At 36.3% G+C, this 24,788-nt stretch overlaps 1 protein-coding gene across 1 annotated transcript in view; it reads right to left on the bottom strand.

The window, feature by feature from the left end:
- Positions 1-20,653, bottom strand: part of LOC110210772 (uncharacterized) — a 56,649-nt gene extending 35,996 nt beyond the window's left edge. Inside the window, exons 1-3 of the mRNA XM_020989838.2 lie at positions 20,522-20,653; positions 8,034-8,150; positions 5,111-5,191 (exon numbers count right to left, since the gene is read on the bottom strand). Of these exons, the coding sequence (XP_020845497.1) occupies positions 5,111-5,191; positions 8,034-8,150; positions 20,522-20,558 (235 nt within the window). The 5' untranslated portion in view covers positions 20,559-20,653. The remainder of the gene's footprint in view (positions 1-5,110; positions 5,192-8,033; positions 8,151-20,521) is intronic.
- Between the last annotated feature and the right edge of the window lie 4,135 nt (positions 20,654-24,788).

Genomic DNA, 24,788 nt, shown 5'->3' with positions numbered 1-24,788 from the left:
CCCCAGGTCCATTCAATAGCATGTAAATAGAATGGAAGGAAGAAGATGGTGTGAGTAATTCCATATTTAAGTTTGGCAAGGTGTGGGGGGTTACAGGCCAAAGGAGTTAGGGATTAGAGGATAGCATAGAGTTAAGTTGGCTCATGAAGGGATTGAGGTTGCCAGTGCAGATGTAATGGCCTGGGAGAGAAATGAGGGGTGGAAGGTATGAAAGGCATGTGAGCATGAAGAACCAGATGAGGAGTGGAAAAAGAAAGATGGATAAAAGATTATGATCATAGGTTCTCCTCTCCTTTCCTAGACAAACTTTTAAAAAGAGTAGTCTAAATTCATTGCCTTCATTGTTTCTCACCATCCTATTGAGCCTTACCTTCTTCTTTCCATACAGCTTTCAATCATTCCATGAAACTACCTTCATCATCATAAGATATAATGGATGGTAATGATGCCTAAAAGCCAATTGTATACACACCTTTTCTTGTTTTCACAGTACTGTACCTATAAATGACAATGTCTCCCTTTTTTGCCACCTTGTAGGTTTTTGTGAAGTTATCGGAAAGAAAGCACATGTTATATGTATAGATGGCTCTTGGGTAGAAACATTATCCATGGAGTAGAGAGGTTTGGAAAATCAAGGTCATGCTACCCACTTGAGTCTACAAAATATAAAATCTAGTATTAAAGATCAACACAAAAAGAAATTCATCCAATGAGAAAAATCAGCTTGATTTCCCACTGTTTTAAAGGAGAATGCACCAATTTTAGGGATATCTTCCTCCACTCCATTTTTCCTTCATTTCCCTCAGGAAAGGTTCTGGGTATAATACAGTAATTTCTGATAAAGCTAAATTTTACAGCATATGTGAAGAAATCCTTAGGTCATCAGAGAGAAGTTCAACTCACTGTAAACCTGGAGGAATCATTGAATCTGAGTTGGAGAGAGTATCAAAGGCATCTGGTCCAACCCAGGCCTGAACAGGAAACCTCACAACCACTGAGCAGACAAGTAAGCAATCAGTCTTTGAGTAAAGTTCTCTGGGAAGCAGAACCCATCTATCTACTGAGGCAACCAGTTCACCTTGGCATAGATCTAATGATTAAGATGCCATAATTATATCAAGCCTAAATTTGCTTTTTCAAACTTCTGCCCATTGTATCTCATTTTGCCCTAGAGAGAGTATGCTATGATACTTCAATGACCAGGGTTAAATGTTTTTGGGAGGTGGAGAGGAAGCCAGGTTTGTGCGAGCACTAGAAGTTAGAAATGCTTGCTCCTATATAGGCCCCATTAGGATTCTATTCCTTTAAGCAAAGTCCTGGATTCATTCAATGTTTACTGAAAAAACAAACAAACAAACAAATAAACAACACTACAAATTAAAAAAAAATTTCATGAGTTCAACTCAAGCTAGATCAGGTAGAAAAAATCAGGCTGTTAAGCAGTGAGAAGCTCTGGATACTGAGATCATTAGGGAAGGACAAACAGCTGATATTTTGGTATCCTTAAAAATATGCTATGCCTCTCTCCATCCCACTAAACCTAATATTAAATTAATATAATAATTTATATATAATATTATATTAACATGATAAAACAATAATATTTATTATCATTAAAATGATAATAATTAAAATGATAACAATTTAAAGGGATTTGTTCTATGAAGTTTGGAGTCTTCAGAGGGCCTCACTTGAAGACCTAGCGGGCCATATATGGCCTCAAGACCACAGGTTCTCCACCCCTGTCATAGGTGTTTAATTAATGTGGCTTAAAATGCAATTATTTTATGAAATGAATCAAACTTTCTCTTGTTTTTACAGTACCTGGGTCTTCTGTAATGGGGAGTTCCACCCTTCTTTGTCGCCTCATGGGTTTTTGTGAAGTTACAGGTAGAGAAGTATACATTTTATGAGAAGATATTTCAAGTGTGGAAAAATATCTTGTGGAGTAGAGAGTTTGGGACATGCCACCCACTTGAGTCCACAAAATATTCAATCTAGTATTAAAGATCAACATGGAAAGAAATTTATCCAAATGAGAACAATCAGTTTGATCTCCCACTATTTTAAAGGTGAGTACATTCATTATAGGTATACCTTTCTCCACTCACCCATTTTTTTCTCTCCATTTCTCCCAGGCTTCTGCTTTGCTAGGTAAGATTCTAGGTGAAACACATTGCTTTCTGACAAAACCCATTTTTACAACATACCAGAAGAAATTCTTTGGTCTGGGAATTAAGGAGAAGTTAAAGTTACTATAAATGTGGAGGAGGCCATTTAGTCCAACTCCTGAACATGACTTCTTTCTACCTTAGAGTTGACATGTAGGCAAGCAGTCCTTAAGTAAAGCTTTCCAGTGAGGGGAATCCACTACTGACTGAGGGCACCCTTTCCATCTTCAAATGGTTAGCTTTAATGGTGGTTAGGAAGCTATGATTCTAAAAAGTCCAAATTTATTTCTTCACAGCTTCCACCCATTGTATCTAGTTTTACCCCAGAGAGAGAGAGCAACAATACTTCAGTGACAAGAGATCAACTTCTTTTTGCAAGGTGAGGTGATTTCCCAAGAAGGTGGAAATGGTAGTTCTCTTACAGACTCCACTATGGGTTCTGTTTCCCTAAACAAGGTCTTAAGTCCAACTCAACATTAAAAAAAGGCACAACAAATCTGAAAAAAATTATGAGTTGTGGCATTGGAACCCAGTTCAGCTCACTCTAAGTCTGGTAGAAGAAATCTCACTGTTGAACCATGAGAAATTCTGAATCCTGGGATTATTGATGAAAGAGAAATAGTTGCTATTCTGGTATCCTTAGATAATATACTGTGCCTCTTTCCATCCCACTGAGTCTTTGACCCTCTCATAGACCTTTCAGGAATTCCATGAGGCTACATTACTCCTTTGTTCTCTCCTCAAAGGGGATTAATCAATGTCGCTTAAATGGCCATCATTTTATGATATTGTTCGAACCTTCTCTTGTTCTCACAGTCTCCAGGTTTTCTGTACTAGGTGGTTCCTTTCTTCTTTGATGCTTTGTGAGTTTTTATGAAGTAACAGGTAAGAATGTGTATGTTTTATGGGTAGATGTCTCCTTGATGGAAACATCTCCTGTGGAGTAGAGAATTTAGGAAAATCAAAAACATGCCATCTGGTTTCATACACAAAACATTCATTCCAATATAAAAGAGAAACATAAAAGGAAATTCATCCAAACAAGAACAATTACCTTGATTTTTCACTGTTTTAAAAAGAGTAAGTCAATTTAAGAGATACCTTCCTATACTCTCTTATTTTTCCTTTATTTCTTCCAGGGTTCTGCTCTGCTAAGCAATTTCCTAATTATAGTATAGCCTTTCCTGATTAAAAAGCCATTCTTACAATATATATGAAGAAATTCTTGGATTTGGGAGTCAGAGAGAAGTTTGATTCATTGTAAACTTGGACGAATCACTGAATCTCAGAGTTGGAGGGCCTCTCCAAGAACATCTAGTCCAACCTAGGCCTCAGCAGAAATCCCTTTTGCCACAGAGCTGACATTTAGTAAACCAATCTCTTTGAGTAAAGTTCTTTAGGGAGAAAACCCACTATCTACTGTGGCAACATTTTATTAAATTTTTTTACAATTAATTTATTTCATTTTAAATTTTTAGTATTTTGTTTTTTTCCAATTACACGTAAAGATAGTTTTCAACATTCATTTTCCTAAGATTTTGAGTTCCAATTTTTTTCTCCCTCTCTCCCTCTGCCCCCTCCCCTCCAGCAGCAAGCAATCTGATAATATAGGTTGTACATGTGCAATCATATTAAATACATTTCCACATTAGTCATGTTGTGAAATAAGAACCAGAATAAAAAGGAAAAGCCACAAAAAAGAAAAAATAAAGTAAAGATGTATGCTTTCATTTGTATTCAGACTCCATAGTTCTTTCTCTGGATATCAGTTTCCATCTTCCCTGAGTCTCTTTTTTTTCTTTTGGGCTAGGCAATGGGGTTAAATGACTTGCCCATGTCACACAACTAGTAAGCGTTATATGCCTGAGGCTGGATTTGAACTCAGGTCCTCCTGACTCCAGGGCCAATGCTCTATATACTGCACCACTCAGTTGCCCCTCTGTGAGGTTTTTGGAATTGTCTTAGATCATTGTATTGCTGAGAAGAGCCAAGCCTATCAAAGCTACTGTTGCACAATGTTGCCGTTGCTGTGTACAATGTTTTCCTGGGGCAACCCTTTCTACCTTTAAAAGGTTAATTCTAATAGGATCAGGGTTAGGAAGCACATTGCATAGAGCGCAGGGCCTAGAGTTAGGAAGACTTGAGTTCAAATCTAGCCTCAGACACTCCCTAGCTGTGTAATCCTGGGCAATTCAAGTCACCTTGTTTGCCTCAGTTTCCTCATCTGTAAAATGAGGTCGAGAAGAAAATGGCAAACCACTCCAGTATCTTTACCAAGAAAACCCCAAATGGGGGTCACAAAGAGTCAAGCATGACTGAAACAACTGAACAACAATTATATCAAGCCCAAATTTGCTACATCACAGCATCCACCCACTGTATTTCATTTTGTCCTGGAGAAAGAACTATGATACTTCAGTGACCAAGGATACACTTCCTTATAGGAGATGCAAATGGAGCCAAATTTTTGTGTGCACAAGAAGTTGGAAATATTTGTTTCCTTATAGTCCCTGATAGGGTTTTTGTACTCTAAGCCAGGTCTTGGATTAAATTAAAAATTTGCCGGAAGAACACACACACACACACACACACACACACACACACCACACACACACACACACAATGCATCTGAAAAAAGTAATGGGTTTGGAAATTAGAACCCCGTTCAGCTCACTCTAAATGTGGTAGAAGAAATCGTACTATTGAGCCATGAGAAGTTCTGGATCTTGGGATCACTGATGGATAGTTTTCATTTTTGTCTCTTTCAACGGTGTTCTGTGTCTTTTTCCAACCCATGGAAACTTTGGCTGTCTCATAGACCTTTCTACCATTCCACTGAGGATAGCCCATTGTCCTTGACTCATATGTATTTATTTAATGTGGCTTAAAACACAATTATTTTGTGAAATAAATCAAACTTTCTCTTGTTCTCACAGTACCTGGGTCTTCGGTAACAGGCAGTTCTTCTACCCTTTGTCGCCTTGTGGGTTTTTGTGAAATTGCAGTTGTGGAGATATACCCTGTGGAATAAATAGTTTTGGAAAATCAGGGATATGGAACTTGGTGTATTCTGGGGAAAAAAAAGTCATTCTATTATTAAAGACAAGCGTAACTGGAAATTCATCCAAACAAGAACCATCACCTTGATCTCCAGTTTTAAAGGAGAGTGAGTCAGTTCCAGGGATACCCTCCTCCATTCCCTTATTTCTCTTCCACTTTCTCTAGGCTTCTGCTCTGCTCAGTAAGGTCCTAGTTATAGTACAACAATTCCTGATAAAAACTCAATTTCACAATAAATGTGAAGAAATTCTTAGGTTTGGGAATTAGAGAGACGTTCATCTCACCGCAAATTTGGAGGAATCACTGAATCTCAGAGTCAAAGTCTATCTGGTCCAACCCCGGCCTGAACATGACTCCCTTCTTCTACAGAGCTGACATGTAGGCAGTTAGGCTTTGAGTAAAAATGTCTAGAGAAGAGAATTCAGCACCTAATGAGGTGGCCCCTTCTACCTTTGGGTAAATCTAATGATTAGGAACATTTTCTTATACCAAGCTTGAATTTACTTCTTTATGGCTTTGATCAATTTTATCTAGTTTTTTCCTCTAGGGCTGAGTAAAACAAGCCCTCTTCAAGATGGTGACTTTTCAAGTACTTAATGGTAGCCATTCCATCAAATGAATAATGAGAAATTCTGTCTAGTCAAGTCATTGAGAATTTATTAAGCACCTGTGCCAGATGGTAGGGATTGGAAAGAAGGCAAAAGATGGTCCCTGCCCTCAAGGAGCTCACTGTCTAATTGGGGAGAAAAGATGTACAAACAAGATTCACACAGGATGAATTGCAGATAATATCTGTAGACCATTGGGGAAAAAAAAATAAAAAAACTCTTTCTCTTCCCTTAGTCCTTATAAGTTATTATCCCTTGTGCTCTTCCCTTCTAACATTAGTCTCTTTCTTTCACATATATCTTTCTGAACCATTCCTAGGAGGCCCATTTTCTTGGCAATATGGATATTTAATGTTACTTGAACTATTTGTTAGTATCTACCTATATGTCCATGATAATAATAACTAGCATTAATATAATAATATAAATTAATAAAGTGGGCCAAGTACTTTACATATGTTTACTCATTTGACCCTCCCAACTACCTTGGGAGGTCAATACTTTTATTATCTCCACTTCATAGATAAGGAAATTGAGACATGGAAAGACTAAATGACTCACAGCTGATAAGTGTCTAAGGAAGGACTTTGGTTTTCCTGACTCCAAGTCTCTTATTCTATCCATTGTACCATCTAACTGCATGACTATATTTATTGATAAAACTATTTAGCAGTATAGGGTTAATGATGTTTTATGGCATTCCCCTGGAGCCCCCCCCATCTGTTCTGACACTGACCTATTAATTTTTGCTCTGGATATAGTTGACAGTTTTGAAAATATCCAATAGGATGATCATCACCAGAGAGCTATTCATCTTTCCACTAGGAATTTTTGAGAAAGTTAACGAAATGTCTCTTTGAAACACACATGCTATATTTTCTGTGACCTTGCCATGTCTTACAAATTAATTAACAATATTAATAAGAAAAGCACCTTGCTTTTTGCATGACTTATTCATACAAGGTAACACATACCTGTTCCTAATGATCACACCTTTTTTTCCCCTCAGTTCTTGCAAAATATCTATTAATTCCTTCTAAATATTTACTTGGGACCAATACCAAGTTAAGTGTTCTATGGTTTGGTGAATCCAGCTATTTCCCCCTTTTGTTAAATTAGGAATTTTGTCAATCCTATATTTTGGGGCTTCTCCTGTTCTTTATGATTTTTTAAAAAAAGATTATTAGCATCTGAAAATTCTTTTTTTTTTAAACTTGAAATAGAATTCATCTGGATTCAGAGATTTGAAAACTTCCCTTTTGTCGTCTATTTGTAGGTGCTTCAGTGAATCAACCAACAAACATTTTTGAGCACCTACTACTTACCAGGCACTATGCTATGCTCTGATAATATAATTCCTGCTCTCAAGGATCTCACATACTAACAGAGGAGACCATATACATACACACATCTATATAAGTATATTAAAAACATATAGAAAACAGGATACGAAGGAATTGTGTGTTGGACCTTGAGGGAGTGGGGTAGGCACTAGTGGCTTGGAGAGGCAGGAAGCCTTATGCAGAAGAATGTACTTGGAACATGCAACATGAATATAGTCTTTGTGATGGAGCCGGATAGAGTGAACCTCAAAGGAAGACAAGTTGCTGTATGATGACAACAAAGGTGAAATCAGGAAGTGAAAATGAGAAGCAGATGTGTTGCTTACACCTCTTCCTGGCCTTAGGTTTGGAGCATTGGAGGATATATAATTCTTCAGAGTGTGGCCAGGGATAATGTTTATTTTGGGGTATAGGGGAGTCAGGTTTCTGTGAGCACAAAAAGTTGGGAACAATGGTTCCCCTATAAGCCCTGCCAGGGTTCTCTTCTTCTAAGCAAGGGTCTGGGTTCAGTTCAACATTTATTGAAAAAAAGGCATAACAAATCTGAAGACATTCATTAGTCTGGGAATTAGAACGTAGTTCAAATCTGGCAAAAGAAATTATGCTGGTGGACAGTGAGAAATACTCATCCTGGGCTCATGGGTGAAGGCCATGTGACTGCTGTGCTTCCCTTAGTCCCCTTAAATGATGCTCTGTATCTTTCTCTAGGCCACTGAGACTTTGGCACTCTCATCTTCCTTTCAGTGATTGCACAAAGTGACCCCGTTGTCTTCTACTCATCAGTGTTTAATTAACATGACTTAAAGATCATTTTCTGACTTGGACCAAAGCTTCTCTTATTCTTACATTACCTGGGTCTTCTGTAACAGGTAGTCCCTCATTTCTTTGATGCCTGGCAAGTTTTTGTGAAGTTAGAGGTAGAAAAATGTATGCTTTATTCGAAGATAGTTCCTGTGTGGAGACATTACCTGTGGAGTAGAAAATTTGGGAAAATTAAAAAAAAAACAATATGTTATCTGGTTTCAGCCACAAAACATTTCATCTAGTATTTATGACCAAGATAGGAGGCAATTCATCCAAACAAAAACAGTCAGCTTTATTTTTCACCTCTTTAAACAGTAATACCTCAGTTCAGGGATACCTTCTTCCATTTCCTCATGTCTCTATCCACTTGTTCCAGACTTTAATTCTGTTAAACAAGGTCCTGAGGAGAGTATGGCATTTCCTGATAAAAACTTAATTTACACAACCTATCTGAAGAAATCCTTGGGTTTAGGAATCAAAGAGAAGTTCAACTCACTCTAATCTTGGAAGAATCATGAAATCTTCAAGTTAGAGGGAACCTGAAAGTCATTTAGTATAATCCAGGCCTGAACACAAACATCCTTTATAACAGAGCTGCCATTTGGCTAACCAGTGTCTGAGAGAAGATCTCCAGGGAGGGAAGATCTCCAGGGAGGGGAGCCCAATACCTATTGAGATAGCCCTTCCCACCTTTAAATAGTTGTAATGGCTAAGAAGCTTCCCCTTATATCAAGTCTAAGTTTATTTCTTTCCAAACAACTAGTAGTCCAGTTTGGTTTTAATGTAAACTGTATGTGTAGCTCTCTGGCATATCTTTTTCTACCCTTGGAATTCCATTTTGCTTAACGCTTGTCCCAATCTGTCATACTTCTAGGTATTATAGCTAAAACCTAGGTAACCCCCTTGAAGTCTGGAAAAATAGTACTCTTTACTTACACTTTTTTTTTACAGAGAGGTAAAGTTTAGCTTGAAAGAATGGCTGTAGTTGGAATATAATGAAACCCAGTTTAAAGATCACAATATCTTTTAAACAAATGGAAAAGAGGAAAATCAATATTTCCTGTAAGTTGTCTCCTGAGATGAATAAAAACCCCAAAAGACAGAGTTTCTGAGTAATTAATAATATATTTATTAATTAGGCTAGCTAATAATCAATAAATTAATGGTCTATGGTTTCTCTTGATAGCCAAAGACTCCCAGTGGAGACACTGAGCTTCAAATATCTTTGTAAAAGAGAATGCTTCCAACAAGTGAAAATCAGCTCTGATTGGTGGCCATTTAATGAGAAGGTGGGCTAGGAATCTTTAGCTCCTCCTGCTGAGAATGTGGCTTGATCATAAGACTCAGTCACCTCAGAAATCTGGACGGGGGAATCTATCTCCACCTAGACCACTCTGATTGGTTTTCTCTTTCATAAGCTGGTTCACCCTGAATTTTAAGGAGAGGTACAAGGACAGGACTATTCTCCTTGGGGTAAGAACTTGCTCAGACTAGATTCTGTTTACACTCCCCCTCATCTTAGTTGGGTGGGATCTGGCCCAAAATTGACGAGTATGCTCTCTGAGGGTTAGGGATATCTCATCAAACAGCAATGTCCTTCAGAGATTGACCTTCTACAGGGGCTGGGCCCTAAATGAAATAAATGGAGAAAAACCTGGACCTTAATTTGATAATTGGTTGGTAATACAATAGCAAAATAATAGTTTCTCTCACTTCAAATAAATCAGAGCCCAAACTGTCCTTGATAGAGCTAGAGAGATGGTAATGACTGACAGAAATCTGTACTACTGGGGGCTTTAGTTCAATCTTAATCATGTTTACCATTTTCTAGTAGAGAATGAAATGGCAAACCCCTTCATATCTTTGCCAAGAAAACCTCATGGGCACAGGATCATGAAGAGTCAGACACAACTGAATGACTGAACGGAAAGAAGCAGAAAATTGTAGATGTTTAGAGCCAGAAGGTACCTTATAGATTATATAAGATTATATGTAGATTACATCCTCTTTTGCTTTATTGAGGAAATTGAAGCCCAGAAAGGTCTAATTACTTGCCAAAGGTCTAGTGGTTGATAAGTAAGTGAACTAGGATTGGAACCTGCATACCCATTTCTACCATGCTGCTCCTATCAGCATCCATGATGAACAGTTAGAAGATGGGGTGTCATTTGTGAGGAACAGCAAGGAGGCCATTGTCTCTGGATTGCAGGGTATGTTCAGGGGAATAAATTGTTAAGAAGGCTGGAAAGATAAGAAAGGGCCAGATTGTAAGAGATTTTGAAAACTAAACAGAAGGTTTTATATTTGGTGGTGAAGGTTAATAGGGAGTCACTGGAGATGACTTCAAGTCCGGTATCTGATGTATATCGGCTGGATGACCATTTGCCAAATCTTGTCCATTCTACCTCCATGATATTCCCCACACCCATCCTTTTTTCATATAACCACTATACTCCTTTAGGTCTTCATCTCCTTTCCCTTGGATAATTATAATAGTCTCCTTATTGGTCACCCTGCCTCCAATCTTTCTCATCTCCAAATTGACACAGCTGAAGCATAGTTCTGACCATTTCACTAATCAAGAAGTTTCACTGGCTCCCTATTGCCTCTAGGATAAAATACAATTTCATCTGGTATTTAAAGACTGCCACTGTCTGATTTCAGCCAGGCTTATTGTCTTCTTCTTCTTCTTCTTCTTCCTTTCTTCTTCTTCTTCTTCTTCTTCTTCTTCTTCTTCTTCTTCTTCTTCTTCTTCTTCTTCTTCTTCTCTCTTCTTCTTCTCTTCTTCTTCTCTTCTTCTTCTTCTTCTTCCTCTTCCTTCTTCTTCTTCTTCTCTCCTTCTTCTTCTTCTTCTTCTTCTTCTTCTTCTTCTTCTTCTTCTTCTTCTTCTTCTTTCCTTCCTTCCTTCCTTCCTTCCTTCCTTCCTTCCTTCCTTCCTTCCTTCCTTCCTTCCTTCCTTCCTTCCTTCCTTCCTCTCCTCCTTCTCTACATTACTGTCAAATTGACCTACTTACATACCACCATAACTTTGCACAGAGTGTGCTATATACCTGGTATGCACTCCCTACTCACCAATACCTTTTAGAATACCTAAACACTGCTTGAGTGTCATCTCCTTTCCTCTTCTCCTCAGTTTTTTGTGCCTTTCCTATAATATACATATACACACACACACACATATATATGTGTGTATGTATATATATATATATATGTGTGTGTGTATACACACACACACACACACACACACACACACACACACGCACATATGTATGATTCCCACTAGTAGAACATAAACTCATTGAGGAAAGGAATTATTTTTCTAGCATCACTTAGCACAGCATCTGGTGCATACTAGGCACTTAATAAATGCCTGCTAAATTAAAATGAATTATAATTTTCCCTGATTGAATATCTGTCATTCAGTGGCATACAAATTACTTGGGACAACTAAGAATTTTGAGAGAGTTTAATTTTGTAACAGTGATGGTAGTGTATGTGTGTGTGTGTGTGTGTGTGTGTGTGTGTGTGTGTGTGTGTGTGTGTATGCATCTATTGAAATAGGGTTGCCTAGTAAATGTAACCTTGACCAGGTCCTTAACTGATTTTCCCACCTTTCCCACCTAGTTCTCTGTCAGTTGAGTGCTGGTGGTATAAAATCTGTAGCTCTGAAAGAGCATGCTGCAACGACTGTTAATGATATTTCATTAGTTATTGGTGCAGTGGAATCAGGCATTTCAAGAATCATTAAAATACACAATGAAACAGGATCAGTTGCACCTAAGCACACAGATAATTGAGATCACAAGCAAAAAACAATATCCATGCAGACAATCCATTTATTGTGTTTGATTTGCAGAGTTCTTTAGAGCAAACTGATATTTGGATGGACTGTTATGTATCCTTTATGGTACAATAGAGGACTTAAATTTGGAAGAACTATGAAAAGACAATTAAAAAATTGCTAACTGTTGCTTTGAAAGAAAAATGGGTAAGCAGTACAAAGAATGTGTACTGAATGTTGAAAAAATTGATTTTTATTGATGAAATCACTTTTTTTCATTCCAAGCTATAACCAAGCAGTTGTCAGAAGTTGGATTGAGTCTGGAATGAAAAAAGTGCATCTTCATCAGATCTACATTTAAAACAAAAGGGTTTGGGGGATTTTCTTTACTTCCACCAGCCCTGAAAGTCTTGTCTGCATGGAAAGAATGATGAACTCTGATAAATATATTGAAATGTTGAGAAGCAGAATTGTTCTGGAATAGCAGAATTTCCCAAGTGGAGACTGAATGCTGTAACATGACCTTGCATCATGCCATATATAATTAAAGTTATGAAATGTATTCAGATATGGAGATAAACATGACTCAATAACCTGGTAACATGCTTGATTTTAACCTAATTGAAAACTTAGACAATAACCTTAGAAAATCAAGGCTAGACTTGGGAAAATAAGCTGCTCATGAAAAGAATTTTGCTTTATATATAATGTGATAAAAATATGGCTTCATGATAAAGGATGCAATAATATGTGCCCAAACCTTATGAACTCAATGCAAATCATGTAAAACTAATGGAGGATACATGTTACTTTTTCTTCTTTCACACCAGTATCCAATGATAATCCAATGTCAAGAACAATCTACAGACAACTCCAGCACCATATCCTCCTGTCTTTTCTAATTAGTTGTTCCTACTATCAGTCCTAATTTCTTACTTATCTTTGATCTCTCCCTTTCTACTGGCTCCTTCCATGCCTACAAGCACATCTGTGTCTGCCCATAACTTAAACGATCCTCACTTGATTCTACTTTCCTTGAAGGCTATCTTCCAATCTCTCCTGTTCTTTGCAAAGTTGTTTGAGAAAGCCATTTATAGTAAGTGGCTCTTACTTCATTCACTCTTTTCCAAACCCTCTGCAATTTGACTTGCTACCCTATCCTTCCACTGAAACTGTTCTCTTCAAAGGTACCAGTGATCTCTGAATTGCCACCTTTGATGGACTTTTCTTAATCCTCATACCTTTTGACTTCTCTGAAGCATTTGACAATGAAGCAGCTTTCTGTTTCAGAGTATTTTCTCCTTATTAGGTTTTCATGGCCCCACTCTCTCATGGCTGTATGATCACTTCTTCTCAGTCTCCTTTGTTTATTCCTCATCCGTGTTACACCCATTCACTGTAGATGTTCCAAGGCTCTTCTTGGGCATTCCTGCACTATATAATATCTCATTCAGTGATTTCATCTGCTCCCATGGGTTCAATTATCATCTCTATTCAGATAATTCCCAGCGATATGTATGTATACATCTCTCTCTCTCTCTCTCTCTGATTCTCTCTCTCTCTCTCTCTCTTTCTCTCTCTCTCTCTCTCTCTGATTCTCTCTCTCTCTCTCTCTCTCTCTCTCTCTCTCTCTCTCCCTTTCTTTCTCTCTCTCTTTCACACACACACACACACACACACACACACACACACACATCTCTTCTGTGAATTCCACCTACATCACCAATTGCTTTTTGAACATCTTGAACTGGATGTCCCGTAGGCATCTAATACTAAAGATTTCCAGGATGGAACTCATTATCTTTCCTCTCTCCAAGCCCTTCCTTCTTTCCAACTTCTTTATTAATGTCAAGGGCACCCCTTCTGTCCATTCACATAGTGACTCTCCTAGTTTAAGCCAGCATCATCTCTTGTCTGTATTATAATCTCCTAACTTGTCTCCCTACCTCAAGTCTTTCTCCACTCAGATCCATCTTTCACTAGCTGACAAGTTAGTTTTTCTGAAGCCCCACTCAATGAACTCTAATGGCTCCTTATTTTCTCTAGGATAAAATATAAACTCTGCATTTAAAGGTTGCTATAATGTGGCCCTTTTTTCCTTTTCAGTCTGCTTTCACAGTACTCTCCTTCATGCAATCTACATTCCAGAAACTTTAATCTATTTGTATTTCCTCAAACATGACCCTCTATCTCTCATCTCCATGATTTTGCACTAGTCCTCCCTGCATGAAATGTTTTCTCTTCTGATTTCTACTTCCAAGTTCTCTTAACTTCCTTCAAGACACAACTCAATTTCCTTTTGCTACATAAAGCCTTTCTCAGTCTTCCTAGCTACTAGTCTTACTCTCTTACAGTACCTTCCATCTACTCTATATATCTTGTATTTATCTAGTTGTCTTCATAATATCTCTCCCAATAGAATGCTAGCTCTTTGAGGTTAGGCATTGTCTTTCTTTTTTTTTTTTTTAAATTGGTGAATAGAACACCAGCCCTGAAGTCAGGAGGACCTGAATTCAAATCTGGCCTCAGATAAAACACTTGACACTTACTAGCTGTGTGACCCTGAGCACGTCACTTAACTCCAACTGCCTAAAAATTAAAAAAAAATTGGCCTTTCATTGTTTCTCTAGCACTTACCACAGTGCCTGTCACATAGAAACATTTAATGTTTGTTGACTTGACTTGCTCTTATTGCCTTCTTTGTAAAAAGGATGAAGTAGGAGTTGAGAGAAAAGCATAAGGGGGCATGATAGAGGAAAATTCACAATTAGCTCAAATAAAAATTCACAATTAATGAATTATAAACTCACCCATAAATTGGAAAAGGATAACAGAATGGATTAGAAAGAAGAATCTGACAATATCTTATTTATGAGGAACATACTTGAAGCATAAAGATTCACACAGAATTAAAATAAAGGGCTTAAGCAAAATTTATTTTGCTTCTGATAAACCAAAAAAAAAAATCAAGGGTAGCAGTTATGACCTTAGACAAATAAACTGTAAAAAAGTGACACAATCTAAAGAGATAAATAGGAAAACTGTGTATTCTGAAATCAGCATTTAGTTGTGTTTATATGTGTGTGTGCATGTGTGTTATAATTCTAAAAGGTAGCATAGATAATAAAGTCATCTAAATTCTTAATACATATGCACTAAATAACATAGCATCTAAATACTTGAAGGAAAAGTTAATTGAATTGGAGAAATAGACAATAAAACTATAGTAAGTATCACATTGAGATATGCTGCCTTTGGACCTAGATAAATCTAATTATGAGATAAATGATTATTAATAACCAGTGATTTGGGTAGATCCACATTTCCCCCCCTTTTCCTAAAGTGCTGATTTCAGTTCAGTCTCTTGAAGGACCTTACTGATAATGAGATTGGACTAACTTTCTTAACAACATTGTTCAGACTGTACCCAGGTGGAGAAGTCATTGTGTTCTCCTCAGGTTTGAGTGGGAATAAATTCTTTGACTAGATTGCCCAAGGCTGAAAGTAACTTAGAAGTAAATGACAAATCAAAGTTTATTTGAATAGGTTCATCCTCTAATTGTAATATTCATTCTGTTATTAATTGTTAGCTAATCACAATGGGCATATAAGCCATGAGTCTGCCACTATGATTGTCTTTGGCCTAAAAGACAGATGGCCACGTTACCACCCTTTTATTAAAATGCTGGCGTTATTAATAAAATGATTAAATTACCCAGAAATTATGTTCCCCAGATTGAATTACCCAGAAATTAATTGAACTTTTTAAATTCCACAATCAAATGATAAAAAAGAAGTTGAAGATCAACAGAATTTTAGAAAAGTCAGATATGATTAATCTTTGGTGATTGCTAAATGGGAACAAAAAGAATCATATAGTCTTAGTTGGGTATGGCACCTTTACAAAAATTACTTATTAGGCATAAAAGTTTCACAAACAAATGCAAAAAAAGAAGACATATTAAACATATACTTTATTGACCACAATGAAATTAAAAAGTCAATAAAAAGCCATTAATGAAGAACTAAAATTTAACTGGAAACTGAATAACTTAATACTAAATGATTATTGTATAAAAGGACAAATCACGGAAGCAATTATTTCATAAAAAATGACAATAATGAAACAACATACCAAAGCATTTAAGATACAGTTAAAGGAATCCTTGGGGAAAATTTATATTTCTAAACTCTTTTGTCAACCAAAGAGATAAAGAAATAATCATTGAATTAAGAATATACCTAAGAAAAATTAGAAAAGCAACAAATAAAAAATCCCAACTAAATATCAAATCAGAATTATGTAAATCAGAGATTAACAAACTGAAGGCAAAAATTTCCATTTAAGTGATAAATAAAACCGTGAACTTTCAGAAACATAATGAAAAGAATAGATCAATAATTAGCTACTCTGAATTTTTTAATTTAAAGAAAACCAAACTGCCTATATTAAAAATAAAAGAGAATTTCCATCAAATGAAGAAGAGATAAAGGAAAACACAAGAAGCTATTCTGCTCAATTATACACCAATGAAACTGATAACAGATAAAATACATGAAATTTGCAAAAAGTAAAATAAATCAATTAACAATATAAGAAATATAATTTAAAAAAAGACCCAATGTCAGAAAAAAAGGAATTGACCAAGCTACAAATGAACTCCCAAGGACTAAAAACTTCATGAGCAGATGGATTTATGAGTGATTTTTTCAAATATTTAAGAAATAATTCATTCCAATATTAAGTAAACTGTGTGCAAAATGGGAAAAGAAGGGATTCTCTCAAATGCCTCTATGATATGAATATTTTCTTAATAACTAAAACAGGGAGAAGGAAAAATACAAATAAAACTAGACCAATATTACTAATATATGTTGACACAAAAATTCTAAATAAAATATTAGAAAAAAGTCTACAGCCACTTATAATAAATATTATACCATGGTGGATTCATATTAAGAATATATGTTTCAACTTTAAAAATTACTAACATGATAGACATTGGTTACAAAAATAAAGAAAACTACATGATTAAAGTAATAGATGCTAGAATATAGTTGACAAAGCTCATTTCTGCCAAGGGACAGAGAGAGAGGGAGTGACAGAGAGAGAAGAATAATAGGCCTTTTCTTAATATAATAAATAATATCTATCTAAAACCCAAGGCCAACATCATATGTAATGGAGAAAGACTAGAAACTGCTCCAAATATGTTCAGGGGTAAAGCAAGGATGTTCATTATTATTACTATTATTTGATATAGTGCTAGAAATGCAATAATATAAGAAAAAAGAAATTGCTAGTTTGCTTTGATAAAGAGGAAAAAAATAACTATTTGCAGATGACATGGTAGAGTATTTAAAAAAACCTTAAAGAACAAATACCAGCCCACATGGCAGAGTGGATAGAGTGACATGTCAGGAAGACTGATCTTCCTGAGTTCAAATCTGGACTCAAAAACTTACTAGTCATGTGACCCTGCACAAGTCACTTAACCCTTTTTACCTCAGTTTCTTCATCCATAAAATGAGCTGGAGAAGGAAATGGCAAAGTACTTCAGTATCTCTGCCAAGAAACCCGCAAGTGGGGTCATGAAGAGTCAGACTAGGATAATAACTTATATATAATTTTATAATTGTATATAACATATATCTGTTACATATAATAACAATGACGATAACTGGAACAATAACTTAATAAAAATAACTTAAATACAAAAGTAATGCAAACAATAACTTCAGCAAAGCTGTAGGATATAAAAGGAGCCTAGCTAAGTCATTAACATTTTTGTATACTACTAATAAAACCAACAAAGAGAACAAAAGAATTCCATGCAAAATAAGTACAAAATATCTTAAATATTTGGGAGTCTATCTGATGAAACACACAAAAGAGTGATATGAATAAAACTACAAAACACTATTTGCATAAACAAAAACAGAATTGAATAATTGGAGAGATAGGTGATGCCAATATAATGAAAATAATGATACTATCTCAATTAATTTACTTATTTAGTGCTATACTAATCAGACTACTAAAGGATTACTTTATAGGACTAAAAAAATAACAATTCATCTTGAGGAAGAAAAGGTCAAGGATCCCAGGGGAAATACTAAAAAAAAAGTGGAGAAGAAGTGAAACTAGTAATACTAGGTCTCAAGTCTTCAAAACTATTTGGCATTGGTTAAAAAAAATACTGAAGTTGAGTAGTAGAACATATTAGATATACAACTCTGATAGCTCAGTGTTTGGGGAATCCAAAAATCCCAAATCTTGGGGTTAAGATTCACATTTTGAAAAAAAACTATTGGGAAAACTGGAAAGAAGTCTGGTTAAAATTTGAGGTTAGATTAAAATCTCATACTAAAAAAAAATTAAATTCCAGGTATATTTGTGACTTAGGCATCAAAAGATACAACCTAAATAAATTAGAAAATAAGGAAGTAAACATTTTTTTCTTTTATGAATTGGGGAAGAGTTTATAACTAAACAAGAAATACAAAAGATAACAAGATAAAACAAGCAATTTTATTACATAAAATTAAAAAAAGTTTCTGTACAAACAAAACCAATGCAGTTAGCTAAAAATAGAAGGGAAACAGTTAACTGGTGAGAAAAAATCTTTCTAAAATGTTTCCCTGATGGTCATATGATATCTATGAAAAACTGATTCAAATACTTAACAGGAAAGAGACATTTTCTAATACATATGAACAGAAAGTATTGCAAGCTTTCAGCAATCATACAAAAAATTTCCCAAATTTCTAATAATGCAAGAAATGCAAATTAAAACAACATTGAGATTCCATCTCACATTTATCAGACCAGCAAAAATGACCAAAATGAAAAATGATAATTGCTGGAGGGGCCCTGGGAAAACACATCCACTAGTGGATGATGAATGATGGTTGATGGAACTGTGAACTGTTCCAGTCATTCTTTAAAGGAATTTGTAATTATATCTCCAAAGTTACTAAATCACGTATACTCTGACCCAGAGATACCACTGCTGGTCTGTGCCTCAAAGAGATAAAAGAAAGAGGGAAAGGACCTATTTGCACAAAAATATTTGTAGGAGCTCTTTTTGTTATAGCACAGAACTATGACGGTGCTCATCAGCTGGGGACCAGTTGACCAAAGTTTATTATATGAATGCAATGGCATAGGATTGTTATTGTTGTTCTGTTGTTCAGTTGTGTTCAACTCCTTGTTCTTTAATGGTTTGCCATTTACTTCTCCAGCTCACTTTACAGATGAGGAAACTGAGATAGGGTTAAGTGACTTGCTCGGGTCACACAGCTAGTTAATGTTTGAGGCCGTATTTGAAGTCAGGTCTTCTTGACTCTAGGCCCAGTAGTCTATTCACTGTACCACCTAGCTGCCTTTCTATGTGAGAATATACAGGAATGTAATTATTGTTTTGTAAGAAATTGTTTGGTTTCAGAAGGTTTATATTAACTGATACAGAATGAAGTGAGCAGAACCAAAAGAATAATTTATACAATAACAACTTTGTAAAGATAAACAACTTTTCCCCAATATATTTTTATGTCATTAAATATTTCTCAATTGCATGCCAAAATTTTTAAAATATTTTTTAAAAAAATTCTGATTTCCACATTTTCTCCTTTCCCTCCCCCTTCTTGAGAAAGCAAACAATTTGATATAGATTATACATGTGAAGAAAGACAACGACCTTGAAAAACTTGAGATTCCGATTAATGTAATAATCAATCAAAATTTCAGAGGGCCAGTGATAAAGCATGCTGCTCACCTCCTTATACAAAATAAGACATACATTCTCAGACATGACTAATGTGAGAATAGGTTTTACTTGTTTATGTTTATTTGCTGAAATAATTACCTTTTCTTTTTTGGGGGGGAGAGAAAGACTAGCAATAGCATGGTTATAAAAAAAGAAAAGAGGGTTGTTGAAGAGCTTTTAAATAAGCCCAGCAGAAAATAGAAGAAGGTAAGCCACAAGAAAACACAATTAAGCAGGATAGCTTTGAAAGTTTCATGTTAAATTTATTATATGTATACTTAAAAGGAAAAGCAAACTTTACTTAGTAGACACTTACAGGTTCATGTACAAGCCTTTTTTACTTTCTATATGGAAACACTCATTTAATTTTGTTAAGTTCAAAATAAAATAATTTTAAAAATTTAAATGCAAAAACTAAACAGTCTTTACCTTCAAGGAACTTACTTTCTACATGAATGAAAGCCAGCACCATAAAGTTATTCAAAGTAATACCTTAGAAGGAGTGGGACTTGGTGTCTACAATGCTTCTTCTAGGAGGTGCAATCTGAATTTTTAAGGAAGTGGCTTTCTGATTATTTAGGGTTTTATGGGCAAATTTTTGCAGGTTTACTGTGAACTTCCTATTGATTACAAGACAGTGTTATTTTGACTTGCCTGAACAAATGACAGTCTAATTAGGCCAATTTTGCTGTTCTTATCTGCTATTTAAACAACATGGAATAGTTAAAATTTCAGTTAATAACAGAGGAAGCTAGATGCACAGTGGATAGAGCACCTGCCCTTGAGTCAGTAGGACCTGAGTTCAAATTCGACCTCAGACTCATAACAATCACTAGCTATATGACCTCATTGCCTAGCCAAAAAAGCCCAAAAAACAGAAACAAAAAAAATTCAGTAATAGCATCATATCTGCCCTCTCCAGCACCAAACCAAACACAGAAATAAAATAATGATAATTTAAAAAGCAACAAAACTCTTCACGTACCTGAAAGAAGTAACAAAAGAACTATCTCTTTATACATCCTCAGATGTCACATTTATTTTCACAATTCAATGCAGTGGAAACAAAATCCCCAACGCTGCCTTGCAAGCCCTGAGTAGGTTGAAATACAGCCTCCAGTCATTGAGATACATTCGTAATCTTTGCTGGGTGGACATTTCTTGCTGATGATAGATAGTTGATCAATGCCTCAAGAACATGGGCAGGACTGATGGAAGCTAGAAAGCTGTTGCTGGAGACTGCCACAGCCAAACTTACTTGGTAGTTTTCTCATTGGGGGATTTTGTTTTCATTGCACTGAATTGTGAAAATAAATGTGACATCTGAGGATGTGTAAAGAGATAGTTCTTTTGTTCCTTCTTTCAGGTACGTGAAGAGTTTTGTTGCTTTTTAAATTATTATTATTTTGTTGCTGTATTTGGTTTAGTGTTGGGGAGGGCAGCTATGATGCTATTACTGAATTTTTTTGTTTGTTTGTTTTTGCCCAGAGTCACACAGCTAGTGAATGTTATAGGGTACCATTCACCTTTTAGCAAAAAATAGAAATAGACCAAGCTACAATTTATGAAAATAAAGACTCAAGAGAAAACAGCCTGAGAGCAACAGAAATAAAATAATGTTGCTAGGGACAAGGAAGGCAGGGAGCAGACAATCAACAGCTCACATGAAGGTGAATGGTTTAGACTTTTCTCAAAGACTTTGCTATCTACATAATCAGTGAGACCCACACACTTTGCTCTTCGTCTTTGAGCAGATAAAAGTGGAAACTGGACATAGTAGAAGAAAACATGACATTCCTGCTTGACCTGCTCCTCAGAGGATCCATAGGAGTCTATGACTCTCTACCTCAAGGTCATCTGGAAATGTGTATAGACTAGATAAGTGCAATATATAAACAGTTAGGGTGAATATGGATACGTTTAGGCTAAAATTCCAAACTGGTGATTATACAAAGGAAAACAATGACCACTGGCTTTTTTTCTGGAGAGTACAAGCAACATCAAGCCTTTGGAATTGTTATAAGCAGCGTTCCTGTACCTCAAAAGGGGTAGGACTACCCTATGCTTACTGACCTCTGTACCTTGCATCTTATTGTTTTCGTTCAGTCGTTCATTTGTGTCCAACTCTTCATGAACCGCAGCAAGCTAATATTCGCTGTGGGGTTTTCTTGGCAAAGTTACTGGAGTGCTTCGCCATTTCCTTCTTCAGTGGATTAAAGCAAACAGGATTAAGTGACTTGCCCAGGGTCATACAGCTAGTAAGTGTTTGAGGCCAGATTTGAAATCAGGTCTTCCTGACTCTAGGCCCGGTGCTCCATCCACTGAACCACGTAGATCTGGCCCCACAGCCAGAAACCAGAAGGGTTCCATAGGAGCAGGGTCGCTGCGGAAGAAATAATTTTGTGTGTGTGATTTCCTTGCCAGAACTCACTGTAATGAGGATTAGGATGGAGGTTCTGGTGCAGAGGATAGAGTGTTTGGACTTGGAATCAGTAGGACCTGAGTTAGAATCTTGCCTCAGACATTCACTTGCTGTGTGGAACCCAGTCTTGTCACTTCACTTATCCTGGCTTCAGTTTCTTCATCTGTAAAATGAGGATGATTATAGCACCAATCTCCCAGGCTTGCTCTGTGTATCAAATAAAATAGATACAGGGCTTTATAAACCTTAAAGTGATGTAGAAATGATTATATTATCATTAATATTCATTAGTAAATAATAATACTTGAGGAGGATGCTAGGGTCTTGGCAAGAATCAAGAAGCTTAGAGTTACACCTTAGTACCCTCAAGAAAACCCATAACCAGAGTGCACTAATCATACATTGCTAAGCATTTATTCCTTTGGGAGTAGGTGTTGAGAAACTGAGTGGGGGCTTGAACCAGTTGTGGTTAATTTTATTTATCTAAAATATCCCCACATTGAATCCTAATTCCACATGAATTCAAAGTTGAATGGATGTGAGCCCAGGACAAATTGCTCACATCTCTTCTGAGGGTTAAGAACATAAAGAAAAATACAGAAAGATCCTGGATCCCAGATACTTGCCCTCACTCATATCAGAAAACTGCATGGGTTGGGCCAGGGCCAACCAGCAGATGGCCCAAATATCATCTTTCCCTTGGTTGGCAGAATTGTGCCCATAAACTTATCTCTCTCAAAGTTCTGTTTATTATGGCATAAACAGAAAAAAATGGTTAATAATTTGATTAACGTAAATTTGCTTTTCTTTTCATCTATTTCATTATTTAACAAAATGACACGGAATATTAGTTGTTTTCTCTGAAAAAAAGAGCTTCTAGTAGACGGCTTCTAGAGAACGAGGAGGCCTTTATATTGTCCTTGCTGTTTCAACTCACCATTGAAAAGGAAGTGAGAGAAGGGAAGAGCTATCCATCACCTCACCCTAAGTTCCCTCTTAAGCTTGGAGAGAAAAAAGTGGAAGAATGTTGATCTTCCTGAGGTGTCTTCTTCCCCTCCTAAATGAAGCAGTATTATACAGTGTAAAGAATGCTAGCTCTTGGAAGTCAGAAGGCCTGTGTTCAAAACCTTCCTTCTGCCTTGGTATTTTGTGACCTTGAGAAAGTCACTTTACTTTCTTAGGTTATAAAATGAGAATTTTGGGCTTGATGGCCTCTGAGGTCCCTTTTCTCTCTAAATCTATGATCTCATGAATTATATCATAAGATTTAGATGCAGGATGAACTTTAAGGATCATTGAAACCAAATCTTTCATTTCACTGAAGCCCAGAGTAAAGTCTTTTGTTTGTGTTCAGATGGATAATAAGTCAGTTGGAATTTGAACTCATGTCTTCTGACTCCTGATCTCATGCTATTTCAAATATAACACACTGATTATCTTTGTACTAATCAATCCTTAAAATCTGGTTCACTCATTTGGTGCTTAGCGGATGCCATTTATTTTTTAAAAAATACTTTTTTTTTTTTTTGTGGTGTAGAAGATAGAGTGCCTGCTTCCATTCAGGAAGATGTAAGTTCATATCCTGTTTCTCATGCTTCCTAGCCATGTGACCTTGGTTGATTCACTTCACACCACTAAACCTCAGTTTATGCATCTGTGAAAATGGCATGGCATAGCTTACCTTACAGTGTACATACCAGAATCAATGGATGTAATGTACATAAAGTGCTTTGCAAAAGTTAAGCATTATACAGTTGCTTATTCCTCAATTAACTGCATTTTCCCTTGATTTTCCCCATTTTCTCCCTTATATTTGCTGAATGTGTTTTTGGTATTTTTGTTTTTTGTTTTTGTATTTTTTACTAATAACATTGTTATTGTCATCCTTCTTTTTTCTCCTCCTCCTCTTCCTAATCCTCTTCCAGGAACTTAAAAAGTAAGCAGGGATAGCGTCTGACATGGCTATGTGTCTCTAGTACCTAGCAAAGTGCCCCATAAGAAGTAGACACAGGGTTTGTGGGTATATTTTTTATTTAGTGTCTGCTGATGAAAATGAATGACAGCCTTCAGGACACGTGCCCTAACACCTTTTGTTTTCCCATTAGTAAGCCAAATTTTGCTTACTTGGCATCCCCTATGGACAGGTTCCTCACAGTGGAAATTTGTAACTCACCTACTCTAAATATCTTACTTATCCTGTACGTATGGTAGATTTGCTCAAAGCCATGGGGTGACCTCTAGTGACATATCTGGCCAGTGACAGCAAAAATAAAAACATCACTGATCAAAGGCAGGGCAACAAGGGGAAACAACCTAGTTACAGATGTTTTTTTCTCCTTAATCTTCCTGACAGTGCTTATGGAAAAAGGATCTTTACAGAATCCTAAGAAATTTCACCTGTGATAAAAAAATAATAAGTCCACCAAGAAAGCTGAACTCTTCTTAAAAGGTTACTGGAACAAGTATTGAATTTGGAGTCAAAGAGGTTGCATTCAATCCTGCTTTTCTGTCCGTGGGCATTGCGTTCTGGGACAGTGCTTTCCTTCCTCCTAAATCTGATAATCCAAAGACCTCTAAAATCTCATCCAGGTATAACTTATATTCTCCATGACCTGAGACTTGAACCCACATCCACTGACTCTAAATTCATATTTTCTGCAGCATCACACTATCTCTCAAAGCATAGCCATGATTGAATATGACTTCATCTCCATGAGCACCAAATGGGATTCTCACTAGGTTCTTGAGGAAATCCCCCTCGGTCAGTTGTGGGAGTTCTGAGAATGACTACCTAAGAGAATGAGTACTGGGAAAGTACATAAAGACTTAT

The sequence above is a fragment of the Phascolarctos cinereus genome, unplaced genomic scaffold, assembly GCF_003287225.1.
Source record: "Phascolarctos cinereus isolate Bilbo 61053 unplaced genomic scaffold, phaCin_HiC Scaffold_9;HRSCAF=440, whole genome shotgun sequence".
NCBI classification, from domain to species: domain Eukaryota; kingdom Metazoa; phylum Chordata; class Mammalia; order Diprotodontia; family Phascolarctidae; genus Phascolarctos; species Phascolarctos cinereus.
Note: the sequence above shows the minus strand (reverse complement) of the source record. Positions and strands in the feature narration are given on the sequence as shown.